The sequence below is a fragment of the Ochotona curzoniae genome, unplaced genomic scaffold (genome assembly GCF_017591425.1).
Source record: "Ochotona curzoniae isolate NIBS_2020 unplaced genomic scaffold, NIBS_Ocur_1.0 contig_1302, whole genome shotgun sequence".
Taxonomy (NCBI): domain Eukaryota; kingdom Metazoa; phylum Chordata; class Mammalia; order Lagomorpha; family Ochotonidae; genus Ochotona; species Ochotona curzoniae.
In genome coordinates this window covers 6581089-6608679 of record NW_024465035.1, presented here as the reverse complement: position 1 = coordinate 6608679, position 27591 = coordinate 6581089, and the positions used below count along the sequence as shown (strand labels likewise).

At 39.1% G+C, this 27591-nt stretch overlaps 1 protein-coding gene across 1 annotated transcript in view; it reads left to right on the top strand.

Moving 5' to 3' along the window:
* The window catches only part of TBC1D5 (TBC1 domain family member 5), a 354778-nt gene that overhangs the window by 212027 nt on the left and 115160 nt on the right, over window positions 1-27591 (top strand). The window contains exons 12-15 of the mRNA XM_040963401.1: window positions 1157-1245; window positions 3166-3216; window positions 3312-3381; window positions 11363-11535. Coding sequence (XP_040819335.1) covers window positions 1157-1245; window positions 3166-3216; window positions 3312-3381; window positions 11363-11535 — 383 coding nt within the window. The remainder of the gene's footprint in view (window positions 1-1156; window positions 1246-3165; window positions 3217-3311; window positions 3382-11362; window positions 11536-27591) is intronic.

The following is a 27591-nucleotide window of genomic DNA, read 5'->3' as shown; positions in this document are numbered from 1 at the left end:
TAAGGAGAGCTCTTAGTAAGCCTAATCTTTGATATGAAATACCTTATGTCCTCAACAGCTAGAAGTATGCATTGTTAAATGTCTTTTTAAAAAAATATTTATTTTTATTGAAAAGGCAGATTTACAAAGAGAAAGAGAGAGAGACAGACAGACAGATCTGTCCACTGGTTCATTCCGCCCAGTGGCTGCAATTGCTGAAGCTGAGCTGATCCGAAGCCAGGAGACAAGAGCTTCTTCCAGGTCTCCCATGTGAGCGTAGGGTCCCATGGCCTTGAGCCGTCCTCTGCTGCTTTGCCAGGCCTCAAGCAAGGAGCTGGATGGGAAGTGGAGCAGCCAGGAAGGAACCAGCACCCACATGGGATCCGGTGCATGCAAGGCAAGGATTTAGCCACTAAGCCCTTGCGCCAGGCCCTGATTGTTTTAATTTCTTTTTAAGACAGCTCAGTAACTAATATTATAACTTTTTATTTCTGTGGCTATCAGTGTAATCCACAGGTGAACCTCAATGTAAAGGAAACAAATTGTATTGGTGAAAATTTTAGATACAATAAGAGCTAGCTTTATTAGTGAAGTGGACAGGAAAATAGAATTTTCTCATTTAGCAGATTGAAAATCACTTTTAAAACTTTACTTCTGTTATACCTGCTAAAGGTTGTTTCTTTTCTTATCCAGCATGTCTAGCCAGCTGCCTCTAGCTCTTCCTAAATCTACAGACATCCTAATTTTGAACCATTATATAATGAAAACATTGGATATAATTTCCTTAGGTCTACAGTTCTTAGTTACCCTTCTTACTGCAGGTCTTTACACTGTAGCTCATGATTATGATTTGCATAAATGAAATTCATATTTATGAGTACAGTTCTTGTAGCAACTGACAGGTGCAAGGTTGCCTACCATGCCAATTTATTGTTTGTCATATCATTTTAAAGAGAACTGTTTCCCATGTTTTAAAGAAGAGTATGTACTGCAGGTTAACTGGAATTAAACTCTGAAAGTGGATAAAATCTCATTTGGTAGTTTGCCCTTTATATGATTTTCTATAGAAGATTAAGATCTTGGCAAAGGAATCAGTTGAAGGGTTGGAGAGCTTAAACTGTCCACGAACAAGCTCTGAGTGCCAGTCCCTTTGCTTTCTCTGGGCTTTCTCTTGCAGGGCATGCACGAGCTGTTGGCACCCATTGTCTTCACCCTACACTGCGACCACCAGGCCTTTCTGCATGCCAGTGAGTCTGCCCAACCCAGGCAAGTGTCCTCAAGAGTCCCACCTGGGCTTTCAGCCCGTGCCAGACTCTGGTTTTTATCTTAAACTCTTTTAAATGGAAGATACTTGTAAGGGTGTGTGTGTGTGTGTGTGTGTGTGTGTGTGAGTGACTGTTATTCTTACCAGACAACTCTAATGCCAGTTTAGCTATGGGACAAATTGGGAATCATAAATATATCTTTGAAAATTTTAAGTCTGTATCTTAAAAATCATTAGTGAATCAATTGTAATGACAAAAATGCTACTGCTTGATAATACTTATCTCAGCCACCCCCTAGTAACTTATTTTCCACAGCAAATAGAACAGCTTCTCTGTGAGATGCATTGTCATAACCAGGTTTGACTCACTTATTCCGTGAGCAATGTGTCAGTGGTGCAAGGAACTTCAGTCTCTGAACAAGTCAAGTGGCTTCTAAATGCCTGTTGAAATGCTGTTGTTTATTCTTTCCTGCAAATGCCCGTTGTAATTTTACTTGACTTGATATATATATATAATCAGAATTCATTTTTCAAAGTAAAAATACACTAACTGATGAGTCAGAGAGACAACCAGGAAGACATTTTAGGACTAGGCGACGATGAACTCTATGTCTTTGTTAAGAATATTCTACAAGCAAGGCTGCATATGTTCAGAAAGCAGGAACTGGCAGAATATTGTCTGTGTCTAATTATATATATGCTGCTTAGTGACTGTCTATATCCAGGCCTTTGTTAAATTTACTTTTGTCTACCAAATTATAGATTAATGTGTTCAAGTTTTCTGTAAGTTTTCTAATTTTACTGAATTTATTGGATTTTTAGAAATTTATTTAAAAGTTAGAAACACAGAGTCCCATCTGCTCATTCACTCTCCAAATACCTACATGCCTAGGCTGGGTCAAGCTGGGTCAAGCTGGGACTGGAAGCCCTGAGCCTGAGCAGGATCCACTGTGTGAACAGCAGGACCCCTGTCACCTGAGCCATCCCAGCTACCCCCAGGTTCTGCCTTGACAGGAAGCTTGAATCGGGGAGCAGTAAGAGATTGAATGCAGGTGTAACGCTGTAGGTTTGCAGGCACCTTCACCATCGGATTCCACATGTGCTCCCAGTTTATTGTATTTTGACAAGAGTAACCATATCTTAGTTGTTCTCACTTTAATTATCTAAACTATAATGATGAGTTAGTTTGGGGATTTTGTTTTCCTTCCTTTTTTTTTTTTTTAATGTGGAAAACAGTACAGGGAAAAATAAGGAAATAGCTTTTAAGTGATTGCGGCCTGCTTCTTTAGCGGTTTCAGTCCTTTGAAAAGGTGAAGCAACTGAAGTGGGTGTTGGCATTGAGACACAGCTGGTTAACCAGCATTCTGCAACTCTGGATGTCCATGAGTGCCCATCTGAGTGCCAGCTGCTGCACTTGTGATCAGCTCCATGCTGGTATGCCAAGGAAAGCAGCAGAGGTAGGCACAGAGCGCTGGCTCCCTTCCCACCTGCTTGAGAGGCCAAGATGGGGTTCCAGGCTTCTGGTTCTGACAACCCTGGCCTGTGCCGCCACTGGGGGAATGAACCAGCAGATGGGGATCTCTCTCTCCTTCTCTCTGTAACTCTTTCAGATATATGTATAAATACTCACACACACACACACGTATTTGTTTTGTTTTGAACAAATCATAGATTGCAAATTGTTCTAGATCAAGCATGGTCGAAGAGTATGTTGTTACTGTCTACGCTTTTTAGAATTAGTTACTTAACTGTGGCATTGAGAAAGCAATGCATTTATTATCTTTATAGAAAGGATTGTACTTAACAGAGTATTCTAAAGCCTATTTTGGAATGTTGGCTTATGAACATAAAATAAGGCAAAGTTGCATCCATAGCAGTGCTAACATGTACATTTTGATTGTTTGTATCGTTTTTTTTCTCAGTGAGGAAATGAAAACTCTCCTGAACCCCGAGTATCTGGAACATGATGCCTAGTAAGTAGAAAAATTTTTTTGACTTTGTTTGTTTGTAATCATCATTACTTTAATGAATCTTAAAACACAGTGTTATATTATTTTTCTAATTTTAGTGCAATGTTCTCACAACTCATGGAAACTGCTGAGCCTTGGTTTTCTACTTTTGAGCATGATGGTCACAAGGTAAAATCCTTCTTAAGATTGATTGATTGATTTGAAAGGCAGACAGCAAGAGAAAGACAGTGAGAGTCTGCCATCGACTGGTACACTTCCCAGATAGCCACAGAAATCCAATCTGGGCTGGCCACAGCCAGGATCCAGGAGCTCCTTCTTGGTCTCCCACATGGGCGGCAGCAGCCCAAGCGTTTAAACCATCCTCCTCTGTCTCCCTGGGGGCTTAGTGCAGAGCTGGATCAGAAGCTAAGCGGCCAGGACTTGAACTGGCACTCCGTGTGTGTTGCTGGTGCTGCCAGCAGCAGCTTAACCCGTTGTATCACAGCTCCGGCCCCAAAAGGCAAACATTAAGTGTACTGATCTTTCCAGTAGATTTGAGATAAATGATGTTATCAAAGCACATACAAGGGTGTATATAATGGAATTAAAGTATAAGATTGTTCAAAAAAATTTTAAGTTTATGCATACAAAAGGTCTAAAAGCTTCATGAAGAGACTAAATAAGGAAGGATGGATGGAAGGATGTAGGGAAATATATTGTTAGAATTATGGTTATGAACAAGCTGTAATCTGTCGTTTTGGTATTAATATCAGATTAACATGAGCATTGAGAATTATATTATAGTAATTATCATGTATTTGACATGACCTGGAAAATCTAATAATACATTCCTTTAAAACCTCATGAAAAATATTTATTATGGAAAAGTTATTCATGTTTCTAATAATATTTTGTACCAAAATAACGTATTTCCCTGGTGTAATCAGATTATAATATATAATATGTAGCCATTACTATTGCTATAGTAGACAATAAAAATAACCTAGAAAGCTGCATGACTACTTCAATAATTGGGGGATAATGGAACTAAAAAACAAGTTTAGGGGCAGACACCACGTGTGATACACTAATCCCCGTTGGAGTGACTGGGCTTGAGTAACAGCTCCACTTCTGACTTAACTTCCTGCGGATGTGCACCTGGGGAGGTGAGAGGCAGCAGCTGAAGGCTGTCTCCCTCCACGCTCCTGGGAGAGCCCATCTCCTGGCTGCTGCCTGCCTCACCCAGTTCTGTGTTGGGAGCATTTAGGGGAAGCAGCAGATGGAAGATCTCTGTGTCTCCTTTGTTTATTTTTTTGTCTAATAAAGAAATAGGTTTTTTTTCCCTTAAAGTTTATTTTGGTGCAAAATATGGAAATGGACTAGCAGCTTTTTTGTAATACTGATTTTTCTTGAACTTTTGGTGACTTCTTTCATGCACATTTCCATTTTTGGCACCAAAATAAGCTTCTCTTTTAATTTCATTTTCCATCAATATCTTTAAAATCCCTCTTACATATCTCTCTAATACTGTTGGCAGGTATTTAGTAGAAATATAAAGATTTCATATGAGCAAGTAGAAATTTTCCTTTATGTTGGTATATATTATTCACATAGTATAACCACTTAATTATGAAATTGTGGTAAACATTCTATTGCTATCCTAGTGAGTTTATATAAACATTGTTTCTAAAGTTAGGTTTAAAAAATCTTTGTTAAATGTATTTCTCAGCTTTTACCAATATATTGCTGTTAAAGTCACATAGTAAGCATGAATAATTCTTACCCATGCTTTCTCTTATCATTTTTAAAAAATGTTAATTTGGACCTGGCCCGGTAGCCTAGCAGCTAAAGTTCTCACATCCATGCACCAGCATCCCATGTGGGTGCCAGTTCTAATCCCTGCAGCCCGCTTCCCATCCGGCACCCTGCTTGTGGCCTGGGAAAGCAGTCGAGGATGGCCCAAAGTCTTGAGACCCTGCACCCACATGGGAGACCCAGAAGAGGTTCCTGCCTCCTGGGTTCGAATCGGCTCAGCTTCGGCCATTGCAGCCACTTGAGGAGTGAATCAACAGATGAAAAGTCTTGCTTTCTGTATCTCCTCCTCTCTGTATACCTTAAAATACATCTTAAAAAATAAATAAAAATATCAATTATTTTATTTGAAAGATTTACAGACAGAGAGTGCTCAAAAGAGGGATCAGAAAGAGAAGGCAAAAGAGAGATAGATTTTATCTCCTGCTTCTCTCTCCAAATGAGCACCGTGGCAAAAAATGGGACACTTTGGGGCAAGGATTTAGGAGGTTCTTCCAGGTCTCCCATAGAGCTGCGGGGCCCCAAGCACTCGGGCCACTGTTGTCCAGGCACATTAACAGGGAGCTGGATCAAAAATAGAGCAGCGGGGCTTGCAATTGAACCTGCACCCCAATAGGAATGCACAGAGCCAGCCTCTTATCCTAACTGTATTTTCATTGTGATGCAACTCACATAACTTTTACTTTCTTAATACATTGTAGTTCTTTTTAGAACATCCACTAATTACAGAACGTTTGTATCCCCAAGAAGGAAGCCCCATGCCCATTAGAGGTCACTCCTCATTCTTTCCTGTCCATAATCCCTGGCGTCACTAATCTCCCTTCTACCTCAATGAATGTAATGATCCTCAGAATTTCATGTCGATGGGATCATGGCACATATTACCTGTTAGGGCCACCTCCTTTAACTTAGCGTAATGTTCTCATTAGTCACCCATGCTGTATCATTTAAATATTTCTTTCCCTTACACTGCTGAATAAAGTTCCATTATATAGATATACAGTGTTTTGTTTATGTCTGCATAAACTGAAAGGCATTCAAATGCTTCTCATTTTCACTATTGTGTATAATGTTATTATAAAATTGAGGTACATACTTCGGTGTGAACATATGTTTTCAGTTCCCCTGAAGTATTTCTAGTTGCTGCATTAATTATCATTTTTAACCTAAAATAGATGTTATCTTAAAGATCATCATGATATTTTTATTATCACATGATATTGTAAAAATTTTGACTTCTGTTGGCAGTAAATGTTGTTAAGAATATATGGGGTTCTTCCTAGTATGGTTATCTTCTTCTGTGTTGGTTTAGTTTATTGCATTCTGTTTAGAAATTGCATTTTATTCAGTCACTTTATTCTGGTTCTTAAAAAGTTAAAATGTGGAACTGATGCTTCTAATGTGAGGGCTCTTAGATTAAGCCCAAACATCTATCTGTTTCTGTACATCTTATGAGTTAAGAAAGGTTTTGCTTTTTTAAGCGGTTAGATATCTATAGGAAAAATAATATTTTGTGACACATGAAAATTACATGAAGTTCAAATTAACGTGTTCATGAATAGAAAGTTTCGTTGGGGCATAGCCATTTGCATCTGTTCATTTGTCATTTGTGGCTGCCTGGTCGTTATTATGGTAGTAATTGCCATCATACCACACAGATTATGTCACCTGTAAAGCCTGAAACATTTACTACCCCAGGTGTTAAAGTATTTCTCCTTGTACCAACAAGTTCTATTCTAGCAAGGCTTCTGAAGGTGAGACCTGCTGTCCACGCGTTCGACAAACTAGATTCCCGGACAAGGGATTTGATGAAGTCACAACTTCCGTGAGCACCAGGATTGTGAACAGGGGTCAACATTTCATGCTGTGGACATTTTGTATTTTGTGACTGATTCTAACAATATCTGGGAAATAGATATTTAAATTGTGAAGGCTACATCTTCTGAGTCCTGCCTCACAGTAGATGCTGATACTACCACTTCCAGCTTATGAAAGTAGCTAAGACCACACAAGATACTTTCCATTTTGCTATAAATGATCATAAGTATTACTTTTGAGTTTCTTTTGCTTATGAGATTTTAAGTCTTCCATGCAAAGTGGAAATCTTTCCAAAGCACTGTTTGTATCAGCACATATTTTTAACTTACACGTCAATCCCTATTGGAAACATAATTTGAAAAACAAAGTACATGTGCTGCTGATTAATGACAGCTCATTCTGTTCAAAATAGGCATTGATCATATAATTTGATTAAGTTAAACATGATTTGAATGGTTCGATTTAGGATCGGTTCTCTCCACAGCTATTGATTGTATTTTGTATAATTCTGTTTATCCAAGATAGTTAGAAGATGAGTAGATATGCTGCATGATTTTAGAAACCTTACCTGAGGCCAGCATTGTCGCACAGCACGTTAAGCTGCAGCCTGCCGTGCCATTCCTATTTGTGTTCGGCTGCTCAGCTTCTGATCCATCTCCCTGCCACTACACCTGCTGAAGGTGGCCGAAATACCTGGGCACCTGCTATCCTTGTGGGAGACCCAGAAGAGGCTCCTGGCTCCTGGCGTTGGTCTAACCCAGGTTTGTCTGTTGTGGTCATCTTGGAAGTAGAAACATCTCTCTCACTCCAAATATTAGAAAGAGAAAGAAAAAAAGAAAGAAAAGAAAGTAATTGAGTGGAAAACAAATCTTACCTGAGCTCAGTGTCTCCTCTCAGCAGTTCTCTGCTGAAGACAAACTGTGTCACCGAAATATGCTAGACTCCGAGAGAGGTGGGAAGAGCGTGCGTGAGAGAGAGAGCTTTGGTGAGCTGGCTCACTCCTGCAGAACGCACTAGGGGCCTGGCAGCTGAAACTCCTGTGTCTCCGCAGTGTGTGCCAGGAGCTCAAGCCCTTGGCCTGTGCTCGGCTGCCCTCCAGGTGTGAGCAGGAGGCTGACTAGCACGTGGAGCGGCTGGGACTCAGACTGGTCACTCCATGAGGCGCTGGGCTTCGCTATAACACCAGCCTCAAAATGCGTGAATTGTTAAATCGGTTATTAGTAAAAGTTATTTGCCCCAGATGTTAACATCATTAAAAATTATTTGAATGTCAGTATGATTTTGATAGGGATGAAATTTTTTCATTAAAACATCCTATCATTTGAAGAGAATACTGGATAGTAAAAATTCAGAGAAGTGCCCATGCTCCCTGGAGAGTACCCTTACGCATGGGGCCTGAGGTGTGTGGATTCACAGATTTGGGGGTTGAATCTATTTGCGTGCACATAGTGAAGTCTCCTGGGAATGGCCCCAAGTGTAAAGACAACATTCACTTTTCTTTTGGACCCACCTTATACAGGCAGCCAAGGGCAATGTCGCCGTTACTTCCTATGCCTGGCATTCAGCATGAGCAGTCACAAAGGCAGGTGTACCGTTTCCTACTGTGGCATCATATCAGTGCTCAACTAGTTGGAGACTTTTGGAATATTTCATATTTCAGATTCTAAAATTAGCCATGAGCAACCTCTTTAGAGGTTCATTTTCTATTGTCTATCCAAATTAACACAAATGAATTGAATTATAAAAATTAATAAGGTCTTATAACCTTTGGGTGAAGATACAAGAGCACGGTATAGGGAACACAAAGCGGATTTGAAATGACTCTGGGCAGAATCTTCCAGCAAGTCTTCCCTTCTACCTACATTTCCTTCCGGTCCCCACTGGGTATGCTCCAGGCCGATGAGCAGGTGGTCTGATGTGGAGTTCTGGGATGTTCTGTTTAGTCTTTTCTACAGTACTTTGTCTTCTTTATCGTTGTTGTCAGAGCTATTCACTGATAAAAGCACGGCATTCCCTGCAGAGATCTCAGAGGTTAGGAGGAGAGACAGGAAGTAAAGGATAGATCATGAGAGAGGGGAAGTTGGAGAAGTAACAATAGGCTTCAGCACGAGATTTAAGTGTACATTTGAGTTCCTTAGTGAAAGTACTGAGAAGGTGATGTTTCAGCTGGGAGAATGGCGTCCTCAGGACCTGGAAGCAGGCTTCAGGAGGGGTTGACCAGTTGGCAAAAGGCCTCAGCGGCCTAAGGTATTCATGTGCTATTTGTGAATGGAAATGATGGAACACTGACAAAGAGCTTAGCAAGGGAATTTTCTGTAATGTGTTTTATCTTTCTTTCTTTTTATTTAAGATTTATTTATTTTTATTGAAAAGGCAGATATATACAGAGAGGAGGAGAGACAGAGAGGAAGATCTTCCATCCAATGGTTCCCTCCCCAAGCGACTGCAATGGCTGCAGCTGAGCCACTCTGAAGCCAGGAACCAGGAACTCTTCTGGGTCTCATGCAGGTGCAGGGTCCTAAGGATTTGAGCCGTCCTCGACTGCTTTCCCAGACCACAAGCAGGGAGCTAGATGGGAAGCTAGATGGGATTAGAACCGGTGCCCATATGGGATTCCAGCCTGTGCAAGGTGAGGACTTTAACCACTACACTATTGCACTGGGCCCTGTTTTCTATTTTTCAGATTTATTTTATTTACTTGGAAGCCAGAGGTATATATATAGAGAGAGAGAGAATATTTTCCATCTGCTGGTCCATTTCCCAGTTGGCTGCAACAGCCAGGTTGAGCCAGAATGAACCTAGAGCCAAAAACTCCACCCAGGTCTCCCACATGCGTACAGGCGCTCACACACTTGGGTCATCTTGCGCTGCTCTCCCAGGCCATCAGCAGGGAGCTGGATGGGAAGTGGAGCGGCAAGACGCAAACCTGCGCCCATGTGGATTCTGCACTGCATTTGAAGGCTTTACAGTTTGTGCCACGGTTCTGGCCTCATCTAGTTTCCATTTTAAAGAACTCACCTTTCATGCTTTGGCAGGTTAAATAGATCGTAAATTTAGAGGCACGTAGAGCAGTGAACAGGAAAGAAATTATTAGGCCCTCAAATCATATTGTGACAATTGGGCAGTAGGAAAAAGGACAGATAAAAGTGGTACCAAGGAGCTAAAATAAGCAAAATTGCAGAAGGCTTGAGGTGGGCGGAAGGGAAGGGAGGAACATGTTTCTGAGCAGAAGATGATTAAGCTCAGTTGTAGGACTGCAGAATTAGAAAGCTGCTAGCAGTCCAGGATTCCTTGCCAACGTTTGAATTTATTGGAGGCACTCAAGAGTTCTAGGCTAAGAATACATCCCGGGAACACTAGCATCGGTAGAAGCAGTGTGTGAGATCGCTTGGGGATAGCATGTCAGGATGATTATAAAGTGCAGCTAATACCAGAGCTACATGAAAAAGCAGAATTTGAAAATTAGAAGAATATGAGGTAGAGAAACTGAGAGTGAGGGGTAGACCAAACCCCACGGCCAAGATGCTGTCAGTGTCATGATGGAAAAGGTTGAACCTGAGCACTGAATGTCACAAGAAAGGGAAGACACAATCTGTTAGGAAAAATCGCTGGGCTTGGGGAAGTTGTATGAAGTGTTGGCGTTTACCGGCAAGCATTAGAAGGAGCTGGTAACAGATCGCTTTATGTGGACAAGGGAGAGCGGAAAGACAAGTTGATCCAACCTGTTGTTTTTTTTTTTTTTTAAGTCACCTATACTTTTTGGCTTAGACAGTTTTGAAATCTTTTTACTTGGCTATGTAATTTAAAAAGATGTTTAGATAACAAATTTGCTTTAAAGTCTGGTTTCCTCCAATTTTTTAAATCTTTTTTTCTTAGCTCAGATTAGAAAAGTTTTCATGTACTATTTTTAATGTTGAAATGTATGCCCCAAGCAGTAGATTTTTATCAAGGTACCTCTTGTATGCTACAGATGGTCAGCTAAACTGACTGCGGACAGATGGTAGTGGCCCCACTACCTCAAAATTACCTTATAAGAAATATAGTGCCACAGGTTGGCATTGTGGCATAGTGGGGCAAAGCCAGATGGGTGCCAGTTTGAGTCCCAGATGTTTCACTTCTGTCCAGCTTCATGCTGATGTGCCTGGGAAGAGCAGGAAAGCAGATGTTTGGAGTCCTGCACCCACGTTGAAAACCCAAAAGATGCTCCTGACTGCTGGCTTGGTACTGGCCCAGCCCTGGCCATTGGCAGTCACGAAGCAACTCTCTAACTCTGACTTCTAAATAAATGAAAAATAAACCTTGAAGGGGGAGAAAAGTTGTTTTGACAAGGGGAAATGAGTCAAGGGAATACACGACGGAAGATCTCTTGGAACAGTTTCTGGCTGTATCCTTACGCACAATCATTGGATGTTAGCACGTGATTGTACATTTAAAGCATTGGCCATGAGATGGTTTTTGTTCTTGTTTCAACTTTCATTATGTACATATATTTGTTAATCTCATATGGAAATAATACATATTTTATTTTTGCTTGTTTTAGGGGAAGGAAACGTTGATGACTCCTATTCCCTTTGCTAGACCACAGGATTTAGGGCCAACAATTGCAATTGTTACTAAAGTCAACCAAATCCAAGACCATCTCCTGAAGAAGCATGATATTGAACTCTACATGCACTTGAACAGACTGGAAATTGCACCACAGATATACGGCTTGTAAGTGTTAAAGTCTCAAATTTAACTATATCTAATTGCGATTTTAAAAAGCTTTTACATGTCTGAGATACCTAAAAGTGGGACTAGTTCTATTTCAGCTCCACTTTGTTTTACATGTGTATTATGGTCCTATGTACCGTGCTGTAAGCCTGTTGTAATAATAACTGGGTATTTATTATATCTTTGTTATAGTTGAAGAAACTAAAACCTAAACCAATTTTACACATATTAAACAATGAATTGACAAATCAGATTCAGACAGGATTGGCTACATAATTTGCAGAGTCCTGTTTGAAAAAAAAAAATGCGAGCTTCTGTTAAAAAAAAAAAAGATCAGTAAGGACCTCAAAATGATGATGGCAGATCTTTAAGCCACACGGTCTGAGCGGTGCAGCCCTGCACCGGGAGTGAGTCTACGCAGGAGCCCGCCTCCGAGCCAAGCAGTCCCAGCAGAGATTCATGGCGATTTCTTTTGGTAAGATTCATGTCCCTCTCAGTGAACTTAAATTTTTTTTCAGCTGCTTAGCTTCTTTTATTTTAAACATTTTAATTATATGTATTTATGGAGAACAATGTGACAGTTCAGTACATGTAGTCAGTATGTCAAAATCAGCTCAAGTTTATCTTTGCTATCCTTCCGTAATTCACAGCGTCTGTCATTAATGAACGTATTCACTGGGTGCAGTGTGATGTTCAATAAAGGCATGCGCTATGCACTGATCACATCAAAGTCAAACTCATTTTCCTGTAATACATACTACAGCACTGCTTAGATACGTGAGGAGTGCTGTACAACTTTTAGTGGCTATAAATTGTGTAGATAAATTAGAAAAATCATAGCTTTAATTATTACGAGTAAACTGTGTAATGCTACAGACAGCAGAGTCCTTTAAATTGAAATAACAAAATATTCATATCCAGCACAGAGCGTTTTCTTGGTCGATATTTCCTGCACCACCTGACTGCGTTAGGGAGAAAATGTCTGCCTAAGAAGGTACTGTGAAGTTATGCATGGCAGATGCTCACCAAGTTATGAATTCATTGTCTGAAATGCAGAGAATCCCAAACAAGTTGAAAGTTTAAGACCGTCATGGGGCTGTTTATTTAACCTAGACAAAATAATCAATGAGTGTTTTATTTATGTTTTCACCTTACGCATAGTCTTTAATTTATAATAAGCTCCATTATTTTTCTGCTCTGGAAGCCCTGAACTCTGATTAAAGAAGTCCGCCTTCCTGTGTTAGTGCTGTTTGTTTTCATTCCTACGACTTAAGGTTGACCTCATCACTGAAAACAGCACCATTCTTCCCACTGCAATGAGAAGGTGGCGTTTGACGTGGGTATTGGGTAGCACGATAGTTTATTAATGAATGGCTGTCTGTACTTAGAAGTCTAATATGTTTATAATGGTAGACATAAAAGTTATTTTAATATAGCTTGTAACAAGGTTAGGAATTAAATTCTATCTTCCTCTACATTGTACACACTGAGGCTTAATTGTATTCAGATCTAAAAGTCTATTTATACTCTGAAAAGTTGTATACTATTATCTAAAGATTGGTCTTAAATATTGGGAAAAATTGATTCAGATAATATTTTTACTTCTTTGAAATGCTTTACAGTATTTTGCCTCTTTTCCTGAACTGGACATTTATACTGCAGTGGCCGTGACACGGGCTTGTGTAGAATAATTCATATCCGGGATGTCCTTGTTTCTTTTCAGGTGTTAGTTTCCTTCCATTTTCTCTTCCTTATAATAATTCACAGAGTTTCTTGTCATCTTGACCAATTGCTTCCCAGTAATATTCCATGACCCGTGACATAATTTTATCTGGAAGGAAAAATTTCAGGGAGATTGAGGCAGAGATAAAAAGGGAAAGAGACATCTTGCATTCACTGGTTCACTCCCCACATGGTTAACAGCCTTGGTTGGACCAAGTCAAAGTCAGGAGCCAGGGCCGTCCCGTGGGTCTACTTCAAGGCGAGCAGGAGGTTACTCAGTGTTTCACTTGGGCCTATATCTCACTTTATAATGGAAGGATTTTACTTAACCCATTCCTTGCTTTAGCAGAATTTTATTTATATTTATGTGGTACATGGAAGTTTGTTTGATTGAATTTTCTTATGGCCCTGTGTGCTACCCTATGCTATGTTATTCCATCTGTATGCTTCTTATTGATAACTGTTAAAAATTCTGAAATCAAAGAATAATATAAAGTAGTGTAGAGACGCACAGACTTTGACATGGACAGGCCACTTTGAACTCTTGTTTTTTGTTTGTGAAATGGAAATCTAGAATGTGTCTGTAAATTGACTTTGACAATTAAGTCACGGTATACAAAGATGTCGCGCTTTCTACATAGTAAACGTGTGTCATGTATTTGGAAACACCTTTATTATCATTGTCTGTCGTTACCGTTGCCTAATTAGGATACCCTAGCTGTCTGATCATGAACTATTTCAGCTCTTTGACTTTGTGTATTTTCTTCATTGAAGCATATGGGCTTCTATATATTTAGGATCTAGTAACATCCATCATTTCTAAAGAGATGGTGTAGAAGTTGAGAATAAACTTCTAGAAATTATCACAGCAACTTGGCACAGTAACTGTGTATCTTCAAACTTAGCACTTAGTGTAGCTTTGTATCTCGTGGAAATTATTGGAATATTTTGCTTTTTTCTATATTGTAGAGGTATTATTGGTCTAATTGCTAATGCCACTCCTTGTTGGAAGAAGTTGTGAATTTTAGAGTCAAAATTAATACTTGAAATGTAGTCTCTGGTTTGAGTATATTATCATCAGTGGGGAAAATATGAAATGATCAAGTTTATAGGTCATAAAAATGCTCATGAGGTGACTTTTGCCCTAGCAATTAAGATGTTAAGATTAAGATGACTGACCCAGCATGATAGCCTACGGGCTAAATCCTCACCCTGCTTGCGCCTGGATTCTGTATGGGCACTGGTGTGAGTCCCAGGCTGTCCCACTTCCCACCCAGCAAGGGACGGTTTCAGAAATGGAGCAGCAGGGACGTAAATCAGTGCCCACACGGAGTGCTGGGTTGCAAGTAGTGGCTTCGACCAAAATAAGTATTTTCTTGAAAATTAGATTTTTCAACAAAATTAGAAAATTGTATCAGGAAAATATCAGTAATGTATAAACTGATGGTAAAATGTTGACCATTATCACTGACTTGAATACAATGAGAAATAACTTAAGTATTTGGGATAAGGTGCTAGAAACTAGGCTGATGTATATCCAATAGTGAGTTCCAGTTTCTAATTTTAGTTAAGCTATAATACTTTAAAAATTATCTAAATTTGTTTTCTAGTGGCATTATAATTGTCTTTTATAATAACAGTGTTACTCCATTTTTAAAACCAATCATGAATTTGTTTTCAAGTCTCCTGAGGTGGAAGATGTGCTGTGTATAAACATATGCACTACATTTGGCTAACAAAATTATTTAAAATTAGGATCAATGGTTATTGACAAAATATTAATTGCGCTGACATTGGATAACATTATTCCAAATTAGCTTGCCCTAATTATTGGTAAATTGATGATTATCTACCTTGAAATATGAGAATAAATACTCGTGAAATCCTGAATGCTATACAGTGCATAACTTACTACAGATTGTACATGTTGTACATTATCTCCTAGATAATTAAAAATTTTTGCATTTATTTTTGCTATTGTTAGCAAATGTTAAATCAGTTTTGTTAGGTTAAAATTAACCTGCAAGTACATGTTTAACATGTGACATTATAAAATAATACATGGTAAAACTAGCTTGCACTGGGCTTTTAAATTTTTAAATTTTTGCAAAAATTTCTCTTGCTGCTCTTAGATAAAACTCTGCTAGCTTTGGTTGAATATAATAAACATGCCTGGATTGTATTTTGCTTAGCAATTATTGATTGGTATTTGGGTTTTTTTAAAAATAGGTTTTATAATAGAAGCTCTTGATGCACAATAACCAATTTCCAAAACAAGGGTTTGAATATATTATTTTCAGTTTGCAGAGTTATGTCTATATGTTTTCATTTTATGCAGGACAAGAATGTCCTGTGATTTCATCACTTGAAAATTTTGTACAGAAGTGTCTAAAGTATTTGTTATGCTCCCATGACTAATCACTTCCATATTGTCCAATCTTCATCACAAAAGATCATACAGAAATTCAGTATTCTTTTCACTTAATATTGCTACACTACACTTTTACAAAGAGAATAAAATTGAAATTTAAGTTAAACATTTACTAGAGTAACTGTTTTTATTAATACCTTCAAATATATTGAATCTGTGCATTTTGACTATATTTTGTGCTTTGATATAAATAGAGTGCATAATAAGCATCTGTGGGATGTGCAATTAATGTCACTTCTGAGGAAGGACCCTCATAACACACTTGGGCTTTGGCACTCCTGAATTACGAGCTCTTTGTGACACTCACGGGATGAATTCTGTATCCCCCAAATGCTTATTATACATCTTCCATGTCTGCTTTCCATTTTCTGGACTAGCAGTTACTTTGCTGTGTGGTTTATGAGGAAGTTAATTGAGATTCTTAGTTATTGATAAATAATCTGCTAAATGTTGTGATATAATTTAAAATGTATTTATATCACATGCACTAGTTCTGATATATTATCTTTTAATTATGTGTGAATATTGAGTTTTTCTTTAGCCTTACATGTAAATATAAACATGATTAGAAAGTGTCACTCTGAATCATCAGGAGTCAGTATAATTATTCATGTTAAAAATTCTATCACAAATGAGGAGTGTCCTAGACAGCTCCTGAGTGTTGTACGCCTTCTGCTTTGCTTTTCCATGATAAGCATAACTGGTAAACTGCGAGGACTGAAAGTTAATAAGCCTTGTTTTCATTTACCACTGAATATTCTAGAATTTCTACTTCTGAAAAAGTTGAACTTCTTTTCCTGAGCTGTAATTTTGTTTTTCATTCTTGTGATCACATAATTAAGAAAAATAAGACATTTCTTAATTGGTGTATCTCCTCTGGTGTGGTGCGTCACAGGAGCTGGCGAAGGCACCATTAGTGACTGCAGGCGCACAGTAGGTCCGAATCTGCTGTAATTCTAAATAACTCTTCATGACAATTCTGAATTACGGCTTAGTCTGTGGTGGTGAAGGATTTAAAAGTGAAGCTTAATTTATTTCTGTATCTGGCCGTGGTTTTAAAGTATCTGACTTTGAAGATCTTCCTTAAATGTAAGACAAGTTTATTAAATTCAATACTCTTTTCTCGATATACATTAAGCACACTAAAATGCTTTTCAATAAATAAGGACAGTTTAGATACAGGAAATTCTGATTAGACTGCAGTGGTTCAAGCCACAAATACAAAGTAGACATTTCTCCCTGTCTTCAGTTGAGTTCCAAGGGCCTGGCTCTGACCCACTGCAAGCGCGTCATTGCGGGCGTGACACAGCAATGAGGTCCTTTTTTCTCTCTGCCCACTAAATAACTAGGTTGTTAAGAAATATCACATACTGTGTTTTCCTACTTCAAAAAACTATACAAGGGGATCTTTAAAAAGTTAATGAAAAATGCACATCCCAACAAACCCATTTATTTATTTTGAAACTATTTCTCTTAAGTGTATTCCATAGAGCAGATTTTTAAAAAAGATTTACTTATCTATTTGAAAGTCTGAGTTACACAGAGAGAGGAAGACAGAAGGGAAGGCTCTTCAGGCTGCTGACTCATTCCCCGAGTGTGCAGAATGGCCAAGACTGGGCCAGGCCAAAGCCAGAAGCATGGAGCTTCTTCTAGATCTTTCACATGAGTGCAAGTGCCCACGAACCTGAGCCATTCTCGGTTGCTTTCCCAGGCACACTAGCAGAAAGCTGGGTTTGAAATAGAGCACCAATATGGAATGCCAGTGTTGCAAGCAGAGGCCTTAGCCACTTTGCCACAACCCCAGCCCTATACAAATATTATTCATATTGGTGAAATCCAATTTACAAACTCTTTGTTAGCTGGAAAGTATTTTTTTATGTCATGTCACATAACTGCTCCAATCTTTAGCGTTCTATCCAATTTTTTGTACTTTCATATTATAATTAGGTCTGTGATGCATTTTGAGTTCATTTTTCTGTATTTTGTTGTTGTTGTCCGCGATATAGTTTTGTAGATATAGGGATTCCATTTTCCCCTTTCCCTCCCTTCTTTTTCTAGCCCACTACTTTTTTCCCATATAATCACAGAAGTATAGGCCTTCAGTAACAGTTGCAAGTTTGGCATTCTGCTATGTAAGTGAATCATGGCATATGGTATAGGCTAAGGTTGAATATGAGTTCACTTAAATAAAGAGATTATCAGGTTCTGTCTTCATAGAAAGGATTTTATTAAGCTCTCGCTCTCTTTCTTTTCAGCTTCTTTTCTCCAGTTCTCACTGTTATTATTGCTTTCCTTCTGCTTACCTTGCATTTATTTTGCTCTTCTCTTCCAAGGTAAGGTCAAGTCCAAATGCGTGACTTCAGATGTTCCTTCTTTTTTAATAATTTTTTTTTTTTTTTTTTGCAAACTTGTTTGCAGGAGAGAGACACAGCTCTTCCATCTGATGGTTCACTTCCAGAATGCCTGACCGGCCAAGGCCAAGGCAGGCCAAAGGCACAAGCTAGGAGCTCATGAAAGTAGCAACGATCCGATGAGCTGGGCTGCCATCTGCAGCCTCCCAGGTGTCTGTGCACGACAGGAAGCTGGAATTAGGGACAGGGCACAACCCCCGTACTCCAGTACAGGGTGCAGGTGGCACAAATGGTGTGTTTACCAGTGCTTTAATGCCTGCTCCTAATATATGTGTTTTTAATTCTCTAAGTTTATCCCTAAACACTGCTTTAGCTACATCCTTGAAATGTTGGCTCCTCATTTTCCTTAAGCAGCTGCTTAAAATCTTTGTGTCATGAGATATTTACAAGTATATCACTTAGGTTCTAAATATTGATTTTCCCTTTATCCATTGATCTGCTCATTAGGTACTGCTAGTTTAATTTCCTTATGATACAAGAATCCTCTGTGATTCCTTTTTCTTTTTCCTCTCCTTTTCCCCTCTCCATGTCTTTCTTCCCCATCCCCTCCTTTTCCCTTCCTGTCTCCCTCCCTTCTGTCCTTCCTTTTTGCCTTTGTTTAAGTTTATTTTTTAGCTCTAAATAAGATCTATCTTGGTGGCTTTTCCACGTGTATATGAGAAAAATGTTCTGCTGTTGTTGAGTGGAATGTTCTGTAAATGTCAGGTAGGTCAAGTTGATTGATCATCTTGTTCAGATCTGTGTGTTTGCTCTTTCTCCGTCTGCTTCTTCCGTTAATTACTGATAGAGGAATTTTCAGCTGTAATTGGACATTTCTCTGTTTCTGAATCTAAAACCACTTTAAATTGACCAGAATTTTACTACTTAGAATTAACCAGTTACTATCTCACCCAAGATAATAGCACTGTTTTCTTTGAATTTTAAAGGAAACTGAAGGAGCTTTTGGTTTTGATTTAGAGGCAGTTGGTGGTTTGTTTCTGCTTTTCTTATGTTACTCTCTTGATACATTTCAACCAGAAGGATTCATTCTAACCCTGTAATGGTCTAATCCTGTGAATCTTTTGCAAAATATAATGAAAATACAACTGAGAGCTCACACATTTATTGAGTAGCTCCAGCTTTTACTAAAAGGTATATCTGGATTAATTAAGTCAATGGGACCTCAACAATTTAAACTAGTACTAATGGGAAGAGTGGATGAGGACTCTGAGACTTCAGTCAAGGCAGTGATTCCTGGCAGAAGCATTTTCTCTCACCAGAGTCCACACAAATGGTCAGGCTTCCCACCCAGGGTGGCATGAGAGAGGATCCAGAATTCCAAATGTATGTGATGTTATTGCTTGGTACATATTGTAGGTTCAGTTCCTTTGAATTTCAGATTATGATATGTTATATTTGGAACTCTTCAGTCATTACAGCCATAAGCTGGTCTTGTCTTTTAGGAATAGCAGCCAATGGAAAAGTTGAGTTAATGCCAGATTAAGAGTACTTTCTTTATAGGAGGACCTTGTGTCTTTCCTATTTGGAAAGCACTTAAAACAATGCGTGACACATAGGGGACATATTGTACATTTTTATTAAATAATTTTAAGGCAGTTGTTGTGGGTGCAAGTAAGATCATGCTAAACAAGTCTAGGGTTTATTAAGGAGTCTTTATTAACCAAGTTTGGTGATAACAGGGCTCACTAGAAATAGAAAAATCACAAGCCCATATGGCAATCCAGTCAATCAAACCCCAAGAGGAGCAAATGTCGTTAGCCTGAAGTCCATCGTTAAGCTGCAGATCTATGTCCCAGCTTCTCCAACAGTGTAAGTTATCCTAAGAGACATGCAACAAATAACCTGGGCACACTTACAAAGCTGCAGACATTCACCTTTCCCTGTCTTCTCTGCCCACATTCCACTACTGCTAGGCCTCACCTCTCCTGGAGCTCCCAATAGTACACACATTAGAAATACAAAGCATCTTAACATTGCTATCTTCACTGCCCTGCCCAAGCAGTGAACAGAGGCTGAGGAATACAGACACACAGGGGCCATGCTCAGGGGATGCCTGTCCTCAGTCTGTGCTTGGGAAGTCAGAGAGCAAGCAGGTACTGGGATGGGCAAGAGCCAAGAGTGCCAGACCAAAAGAGTGAGCCCCTCCCTATCATGAGCCTTTAGAGGGGCTTGTGAGGGGCGTGATTACACAACAATACAATACTACCTCTTCTGAGATTCCAGGTGAGGATAGGTGAGTCTCAGGTGGGCACAAAGGAACACTTGGCGGGGGTGGGAAGGGACTTCCAAGCTCATGACCCTGAACTAGCTGCCTACACAGTGATCATGAAGTGCTGATCAGGACTTCATGCCACTAAATAATAATAAAAGCTATGAATAATATTACTCCCTCAGACTGAAAATCCACAGCAAGGGTTTCTTCCAGAGTCATCAGTGCCATACCCTAAAAGACTCTTGCTGAGGGTTTGCTGTTATTAGTGGGCTGTCTTCTTGCGTGGTCAGTGCCAGGCAAGAGGCTCTCTGCCTCTAGATATTTATGACAGCAGTGCCAACTCAGGACAGACTGGCTCCTAAGGCTATTTTGTCCCTCTTCGACTTCTCTTCCCATTCTTTGCTTTGTAGAACTTGATCTGTATGAAATACTAGTAAAACTAAGGGGACAGTGACGAGTTCTCTAACTTGTGGTACAGTGGCAGGACAAGCACGGCCCACTTCCTGCGTGATGCTCCCGATCAAGGTGTGAGCAGCTTTCTCCTGGCTCTGCTGCACCACTCTGGCTTTCTGCCTGTGCAGCTGGGTTCTGCCTACCTCCTATCCACTTCTTGCCTGCCACTCACCAGTTCCTTCTGCTGCCGTTAAGTCATAAAGTCAGGAAGAGGCAGCAAAGGAAAAGTGCAGAGTGAAACATGAGCAGGATTTTGTAGCTATATATCTAGATCATTCCCTTAGACTGTGCATCATCTCCCTTTTTTAATCATACATCACTCTCTTCCCTCTGCTTCTTGGAGCCCTTGAAACAGCGCTGAGGAAAGGAATGTTCACTGACTTTCCTGTGCCAAAGGCTGAAGTCACATATCCTCTAGCCTCCCAGTCTGCTTCTTGGAAGACACTGCTAAGAGATAAAGGAGGCTAGCCCCACCGTACGGGAGGTCGGCTGATGAGCCAAAGGGTTACCAGTCTTGTGATGTCCTTGTGATGGAGAGACTGGACTACCAGATAGCAAACCAAATCTCTTCCAGTGTTATAATTGTTTATCTAATAAAATAGCACACATGACTAAGTCTATTCCCACTTTAAAACTAAACCAACATTTTAAACCAAGGTTCCCTTCCCAAATGACTGCAACAGCCAGGACTGGGTCAGACTGAACCAGGAATTCCACCCAGGTCTCCCATAGAGGTGGTGGCCAGTGGCCCAACTACTTGAGCCATGTTGTGCTGCCTTTCCAAGCACGTGAGCAGGATACTGGATTGGAAGTGTGGAGCAGCCAGTACTCAGAACCAGTGCTGTAATGTGAGATGCCTTACAAGTGCCGCTTAACCTGCTGAGCTACAACACCAGTGCCTACATATTTAATTTTAGTGAAGCATTATTACTCAGAATAATTCTGGAATTTTCTTTGTGGTATTCTCTTCATAACAAGCACAGCAGCCACATGAGAAACATATTTCATAAGGGTTTAGAGTTCATCATTTTGACCTCTAAAAGTACTGTGCAACCTTATTTTTCTGACCATTCATGTTTTGCTCTAATCAGAAGTGTTCGCTACTGGAGTAAAATCCTCCCCCCCCCCCGCCCCCATACAGCACTAGGCCTCTGTGGGAGGCATTTCAAAAAGTCACCATGGGCTCTGGGTAAGTCAGTTCTAGTATAGCTTTACAGTCACACATTCTAGCTCAGTGTTGAAGTGGCGCTGGTGAAAAATTGATATTATGCATCATATAATGAAACCAAAATCATGTTTTAGGTGTTACTCAATGATGAATATAACGTTTATAAATATGATGAAGTAAAAATTGTGGATTACATAAAGAAGGAATTTCATTCCTGTAAGATACTAATTCATTTAGTGACTGAACTGAGTTTTGTTTTTTTGTTTTGTTTTGTTTTAGTTTGGTTTTCCACTCAAGTTATTTTAATTGGCCTTAACCTTTCATGAGTGGGTGTTCATTCTTTAAAAATCATTGGGAGCATATAGGAGCCTCTAGGGTGCCGTAAATAGAACAGGGCCCTGGGCTGGTACGGCACCCATAAAAATAGGTAAGCCAGTAAACTGTCATATCATCTTTCAGTCATAAGGTAGAAGTTAGAGGATCCAGGAGACATTTGAGTACAGTTCTATAGAAATTTTGGGTTATAAGAAAACAACTACAGGGAAATGAAAAGAGAGTGAATTGATCCTGTCCTTGGATGGCAAACCACAATCCAGTTGGCCAGATTTGGATTTTTAGCTATTGCCCAGCTGGTGAACAGTTGAAAACTATTTAGATCACGTGATCACACTGTAGCCAATTGGGAGGTTTGGCAAACCCTGACAAATATCTATTCACAGAAATTATCTGCCTACTGCGTTTGCCCATGTGCACGCTCTGTTTGTACTGATGACAGCACCTCTGCCTAGATGGTTGGACAAATTGTGTGAATAGGTCCCTACCTATGTATTTATACACAGTAATTACATACTCTGATTCCTTCTAGGAAACAGAATGGTAGGAATAATCTAGTTAAAGCAGTTTCTATGGGGATTTTTTTTTACTCCTTTTTCATATTTCCTCTAGTTGTAAAAATTACAGTGATTACACATCATAAAGCCTATCTGTAATAAAACGCATCAGCTGGCCAAGGTTTTCATCGCACACTCAATAATCCATTAATACAGCAACGCTGCCCAGGCATCTTTATAATACCAACTCGGAGGTAATTTTAATCAGCTAGACCAGCTGGTATTTAACAGCAGCTGCTGGAGACGCCACAAATATACTCAATAGCTGACATCTTTATTTGCAGTTTTTCAAGGGGAGAAGAGATTCTCCTGTGGTTCCTTGTATTAAGCATTTAAAGAAAGGCGTAAAGTATACAGAGGTTTATACCTACCGCGATGAGAAGGGGGAAAGATTAATGATAAAACAAAGGTGATAAATCCTGTCAGAAGGAGGGATTTACAAATGAAGACCCTGATTAAGAATATATTGGCTTTGGGTGGACATCAGAGCTTTCCCGGTTACATTTCCACTAATCTTGGTAATCTTTGATTTCACTTGGAGTAGAAATAGTCGGCCATGTGGCAGCCCTTACCCTGCCATTACCCTCACATCTCTATTATCCTGTATGGCGAAAGTCTGTGAAAAATAATCTGATTCCATGAAAGAGTGATCTGCTCATGTGTGTCTGTTCTCTCAGCCCCTGTGTAGTATGTCTTTTTTTTCTATTTTTTGAATAGATTTTTGTTAATGTTCAATTTCTCTATTTTGGATGAAAAGAATCACCATCAATATGTAGTGCCTAGTATAAAATATGGAATGCCAGTTTGCATGGGTGTGTGTTAGCATGTGTGGGGAAAACACGCACAGGCAACGTGGAGCTAGCAGTCACAAACCCATTATAAATAAAAATTTAATTACACTTGGGGGAGCTTGCTTACAAAGCTCAGAAATCCATAATGGAGCTTGCTGGTAATAAATGTCTGATCTGTTTGTTAAACTCCACAGTTTTCATCCTGTTTCTCATCTTCTTTATAAAAAATACTTTTGACATCTCCACTGATTAAAAATTGTGAAAGAGCATTCTGATTTGTAAACTGTTTTCCCCGGTTTCTCTTTGTTGCCTTTTTGGTTTAATAAGGAAAAGTGGAAAAATTTAAGTAGCAAATTTATAATGAGAAAAGCAAAGAGTGTTTAAGATAGTTATAGTTCATACAGATAGATGACAGTGTGTGGATATGTGATGATTATGTAAATATCTGACATTTTATGTTAATAGAAGTTAGATGACTTCCATTTTCAAAGGATAGTTTCTATGTTATTTACCCAGATTTGAAAACATAACAGTATTTTAAATAAACTAGCAGTGTTTAATAATAAACTCAGCACACTTGGTATAGAAGTAGGTTTGTTATTTCTTTCTCATGGAGCGATCATAACCTTTCTCATGCCAATAATTTTTCTGGGAAATGAAGCATTACAAAAACTTAACCAAGCGAAGTGTACTAGCTGTTGTACTTCATTGTCAGAAGTTAGCCAAAGTCATGGGCATGCCGGTGTTTTGCTGATAACTTCATTTACCAGTGCCCCTGATTTTTCTCTTCCCAGAGTCAAATAGTGATATAGCTGTGTTGGGCTATGATTGAATACTTAAAATTAAAATCCAGTGACAGGATGGATTACTGAGATAGCAATTTGAATATAAAAATCACTTAGCAAGCACTTTTTGTTGTTATTTCTAGAGAAAACAGCCTGTTTAAGTTTGTGCAGTGTGTTTGACAACCGACAGTTTGATCTATTGCTGGGCACAGCGGCAGATTGGACTTGAGTAGTATTAGCTCTCAGTGTTTTGATTAATGGTAATTGTTTCCTTTGAAAAGGCATGTTCTTACGCACAAGTCATAGTTCTGGAAAACAGAAGTCAACTTGCAAAATCCATAATTACTATTCTGAGTTAGCATATAAAAAGGGCAAGGAGAGCCTGCTGCAGGGGCCCAGCAGCTTTTTTCTTTTTGCTTTGTGTTGTAGCTACAAACTGTTCTTTATGTCAGAATATAAATCTTCTGTTATTTATCTTTTGTTCAGTACTTGAAGTTGATTTATGACACATTGCTGTATCCCATAATTTAGTTTGGATCCTTTACCAAGGTGAAATTTCACCTGTCTCTATAGTTGACTGTTTAAGGATCCCAAAGCAGCAGACTGTGATATAAAGGGAAACACACACACACTCACACTCTCTCTTTCTCTCTCTCTCTCTCCCTCCCTTCCACCTCTGGTTTTCCTTCTTCTGCTTTAAAATAATCCAACATAGAAAACAATTAGAGGGCTTGTTTTAACCCTTGAGATGTTTCTGCAGCTTTTCTAAATAAAACTTTTTGTGTGTCATTAATATATGCAAACCCAAGGGAAAATAAAGGTAATTAATTTTAGTTTTTGGAGAGAAAAGATGAGGGGGAAGCATCTAATGACTAACTTTGTGTTCATTTTGAAGCATCAGAATATCTTCCTGATCGCATGTTGAATTCTCACACATAGGTCTGTGTGTGATGTAATTGAGATATATAGACGTATCTTTGTACCAAACGCATACTGCATTATGTATAGATTATTAATTTCTAATTCTAGATCTTGTGTGAGTATCTTTTCTCTGAGCATTAATGAGAGGTAACAGTTTCTTTCTGGATTTGTGGTGGTGTCAGTGCTTCTGTGAGTGCTCGAAGGAGAAGTTAGCCTAAATCAACATGCTTGCTTGACGGGAGAGAAGTCTTGGCAAGGAGGGGCAGGACTGCCCTTGCCACATTTAACAATTCTTATTTTGTGTTAAGAAATTTTGCAGGTGGGTGGTAGTGGATTTTTTTTTTTTAGATTACTGAAGAAAAGAACTAGCTAATGTGGTGAAATGATCTAAATGCTCTTTAAGTGGCTTACACAGCAGCTATGTTTGTGAAAGGAAAGTTGAGAATCAGTATTTGCATAATCACCCTCCCCTCCTTACTTTCCTAAAAGAAACATAGAACATTTTTAGCTTTTTGGATAAATATTTACTCAGGATACCTAGTGACATTTTTAAAATAATAGTCTTCCCTGGTGATAGCAGGATTTTAGGTTTATATTACTACTAAAACTTTCTCCCTGGCTCCCTGGCCCTGGCCGTGATGGTCCTTCTGGGAGAACATCCAGCTGTCTGCCCCTCCTTGTCTCTCTCTGTAACTCCAGATTTCAATTAAATGAATGAATTTAAGATATATCTATTAGAGCTTTCTCGTAAACATAAGCAAAGATCTCCTGGTTGGCTTGCTGTCAGCCGTGTTCTAGAATGTATTTGGGCAAAGGGTGAAATCAGTGAAGCAGCAACTTGTGACGTTAGTGAATGATTTTGTCTGAATGGAATGGTCTTATTCCACAGTGGCCTTGATTGAAATGCCTTTTCGGAGGTTGTTTATTTCAAGCAAAAATATAATTAATAAATGTCTGTCTAATGTATATCTAAGCCATTGACACAAAAATAATTTTTTTAAAAAAAAATGTCCTCATAGTTAACAACCATGTGTCATCGTGGCATCTTTTATTGAAAGGAACTTTATTTAAGTAGCATAAACTTGTTGGATGGGCTTCAATTAAATGATGATTTGTTAATGCAAATGTGTAGCGAATGGCTGGAAGTACATCTGTCTCTTCATCCATAGGCCATTACTGTGCAGTGTTAGCACATGATTGTAAAAAACGAGATATCATTACATGCAGGTAGTACATATTCAATCAATTCTGACCTTATGTCTCTAGCAAAATAAAAATATACGTATAATGTAAATTATATTTAATCTGAATAACCAAAAAAAAAAAAAAAAAAAGCAGCTCTGTGACACCGTGGCTAAAGCTGCTAGGTGCTATGAGATGTGTGCCGGTGGGGAGTGCTGGTTAGTGGCAGTCCGGCAGGAGACGCAGGCAGCTTCATCCTTTGTCATTCCTCCGTGCACCCCTCCGATCAGCCCACATTACATTTTTAGCGGCTTTTTATCTGTCCAGTTTTTTATTCTTTTGGAGAATGGTTTGTGGGATAGTGATGAAAAAATGGGTGCTGCTGACCACCAGTATGAATGTGTTAAAAAAAAAAAAAGCAGTGGCAATCAAAGAAGAAAAATTTTTGTACAATTAGCTTCAGCTCTATAAGTGTCTAATGAGCCATTTGTCAGTCTTTTGGTGAAATAAACTACTCTATCTTAATTCTCCACTCTTGCAGCAAATAAATAAAAGTTATGAAACACCCGGGCACCAATAAAATATAATTTATTTCACAGGGCATGACAGAACTCTTTACATATCTAAAATGAACATGTTACTTACAAATGACTTGTGATACTCATATAAACCATGGATCTGTGTGCTAACTGCTTTCATTATAGAGATATGCATTTTTTTTCTGATTGTTTAATCATTTAAACGTATCATTACTCCTAAAGGCATGTGAGTTAAAGCGACTCCTCCTGGTGTCATTAACTCCTGAGTCCAAAAAGGACCTCAGAAATGAGCTATGCTGCAGCTGAAGGCGTTAAGAATTTACCGGAAAGGACAAAACAGTCATTTTCATTTGGGAACCTCTCAGCTCTCTGTTGATTATCTTCCTGCCCCTCGTTTATTTTTAGGACCCCCAGTCTCTCCGAAGTTTTCATCATCACCTCACAGCAAGGAAAGCAATGCTTTAGGCTTTTTTTTTTTTTCATTTGCGCTTTATACTAGGTAAAAAGTTGTAATCACGCATACTGATTTTAAATGCATTGAGAATATGAAA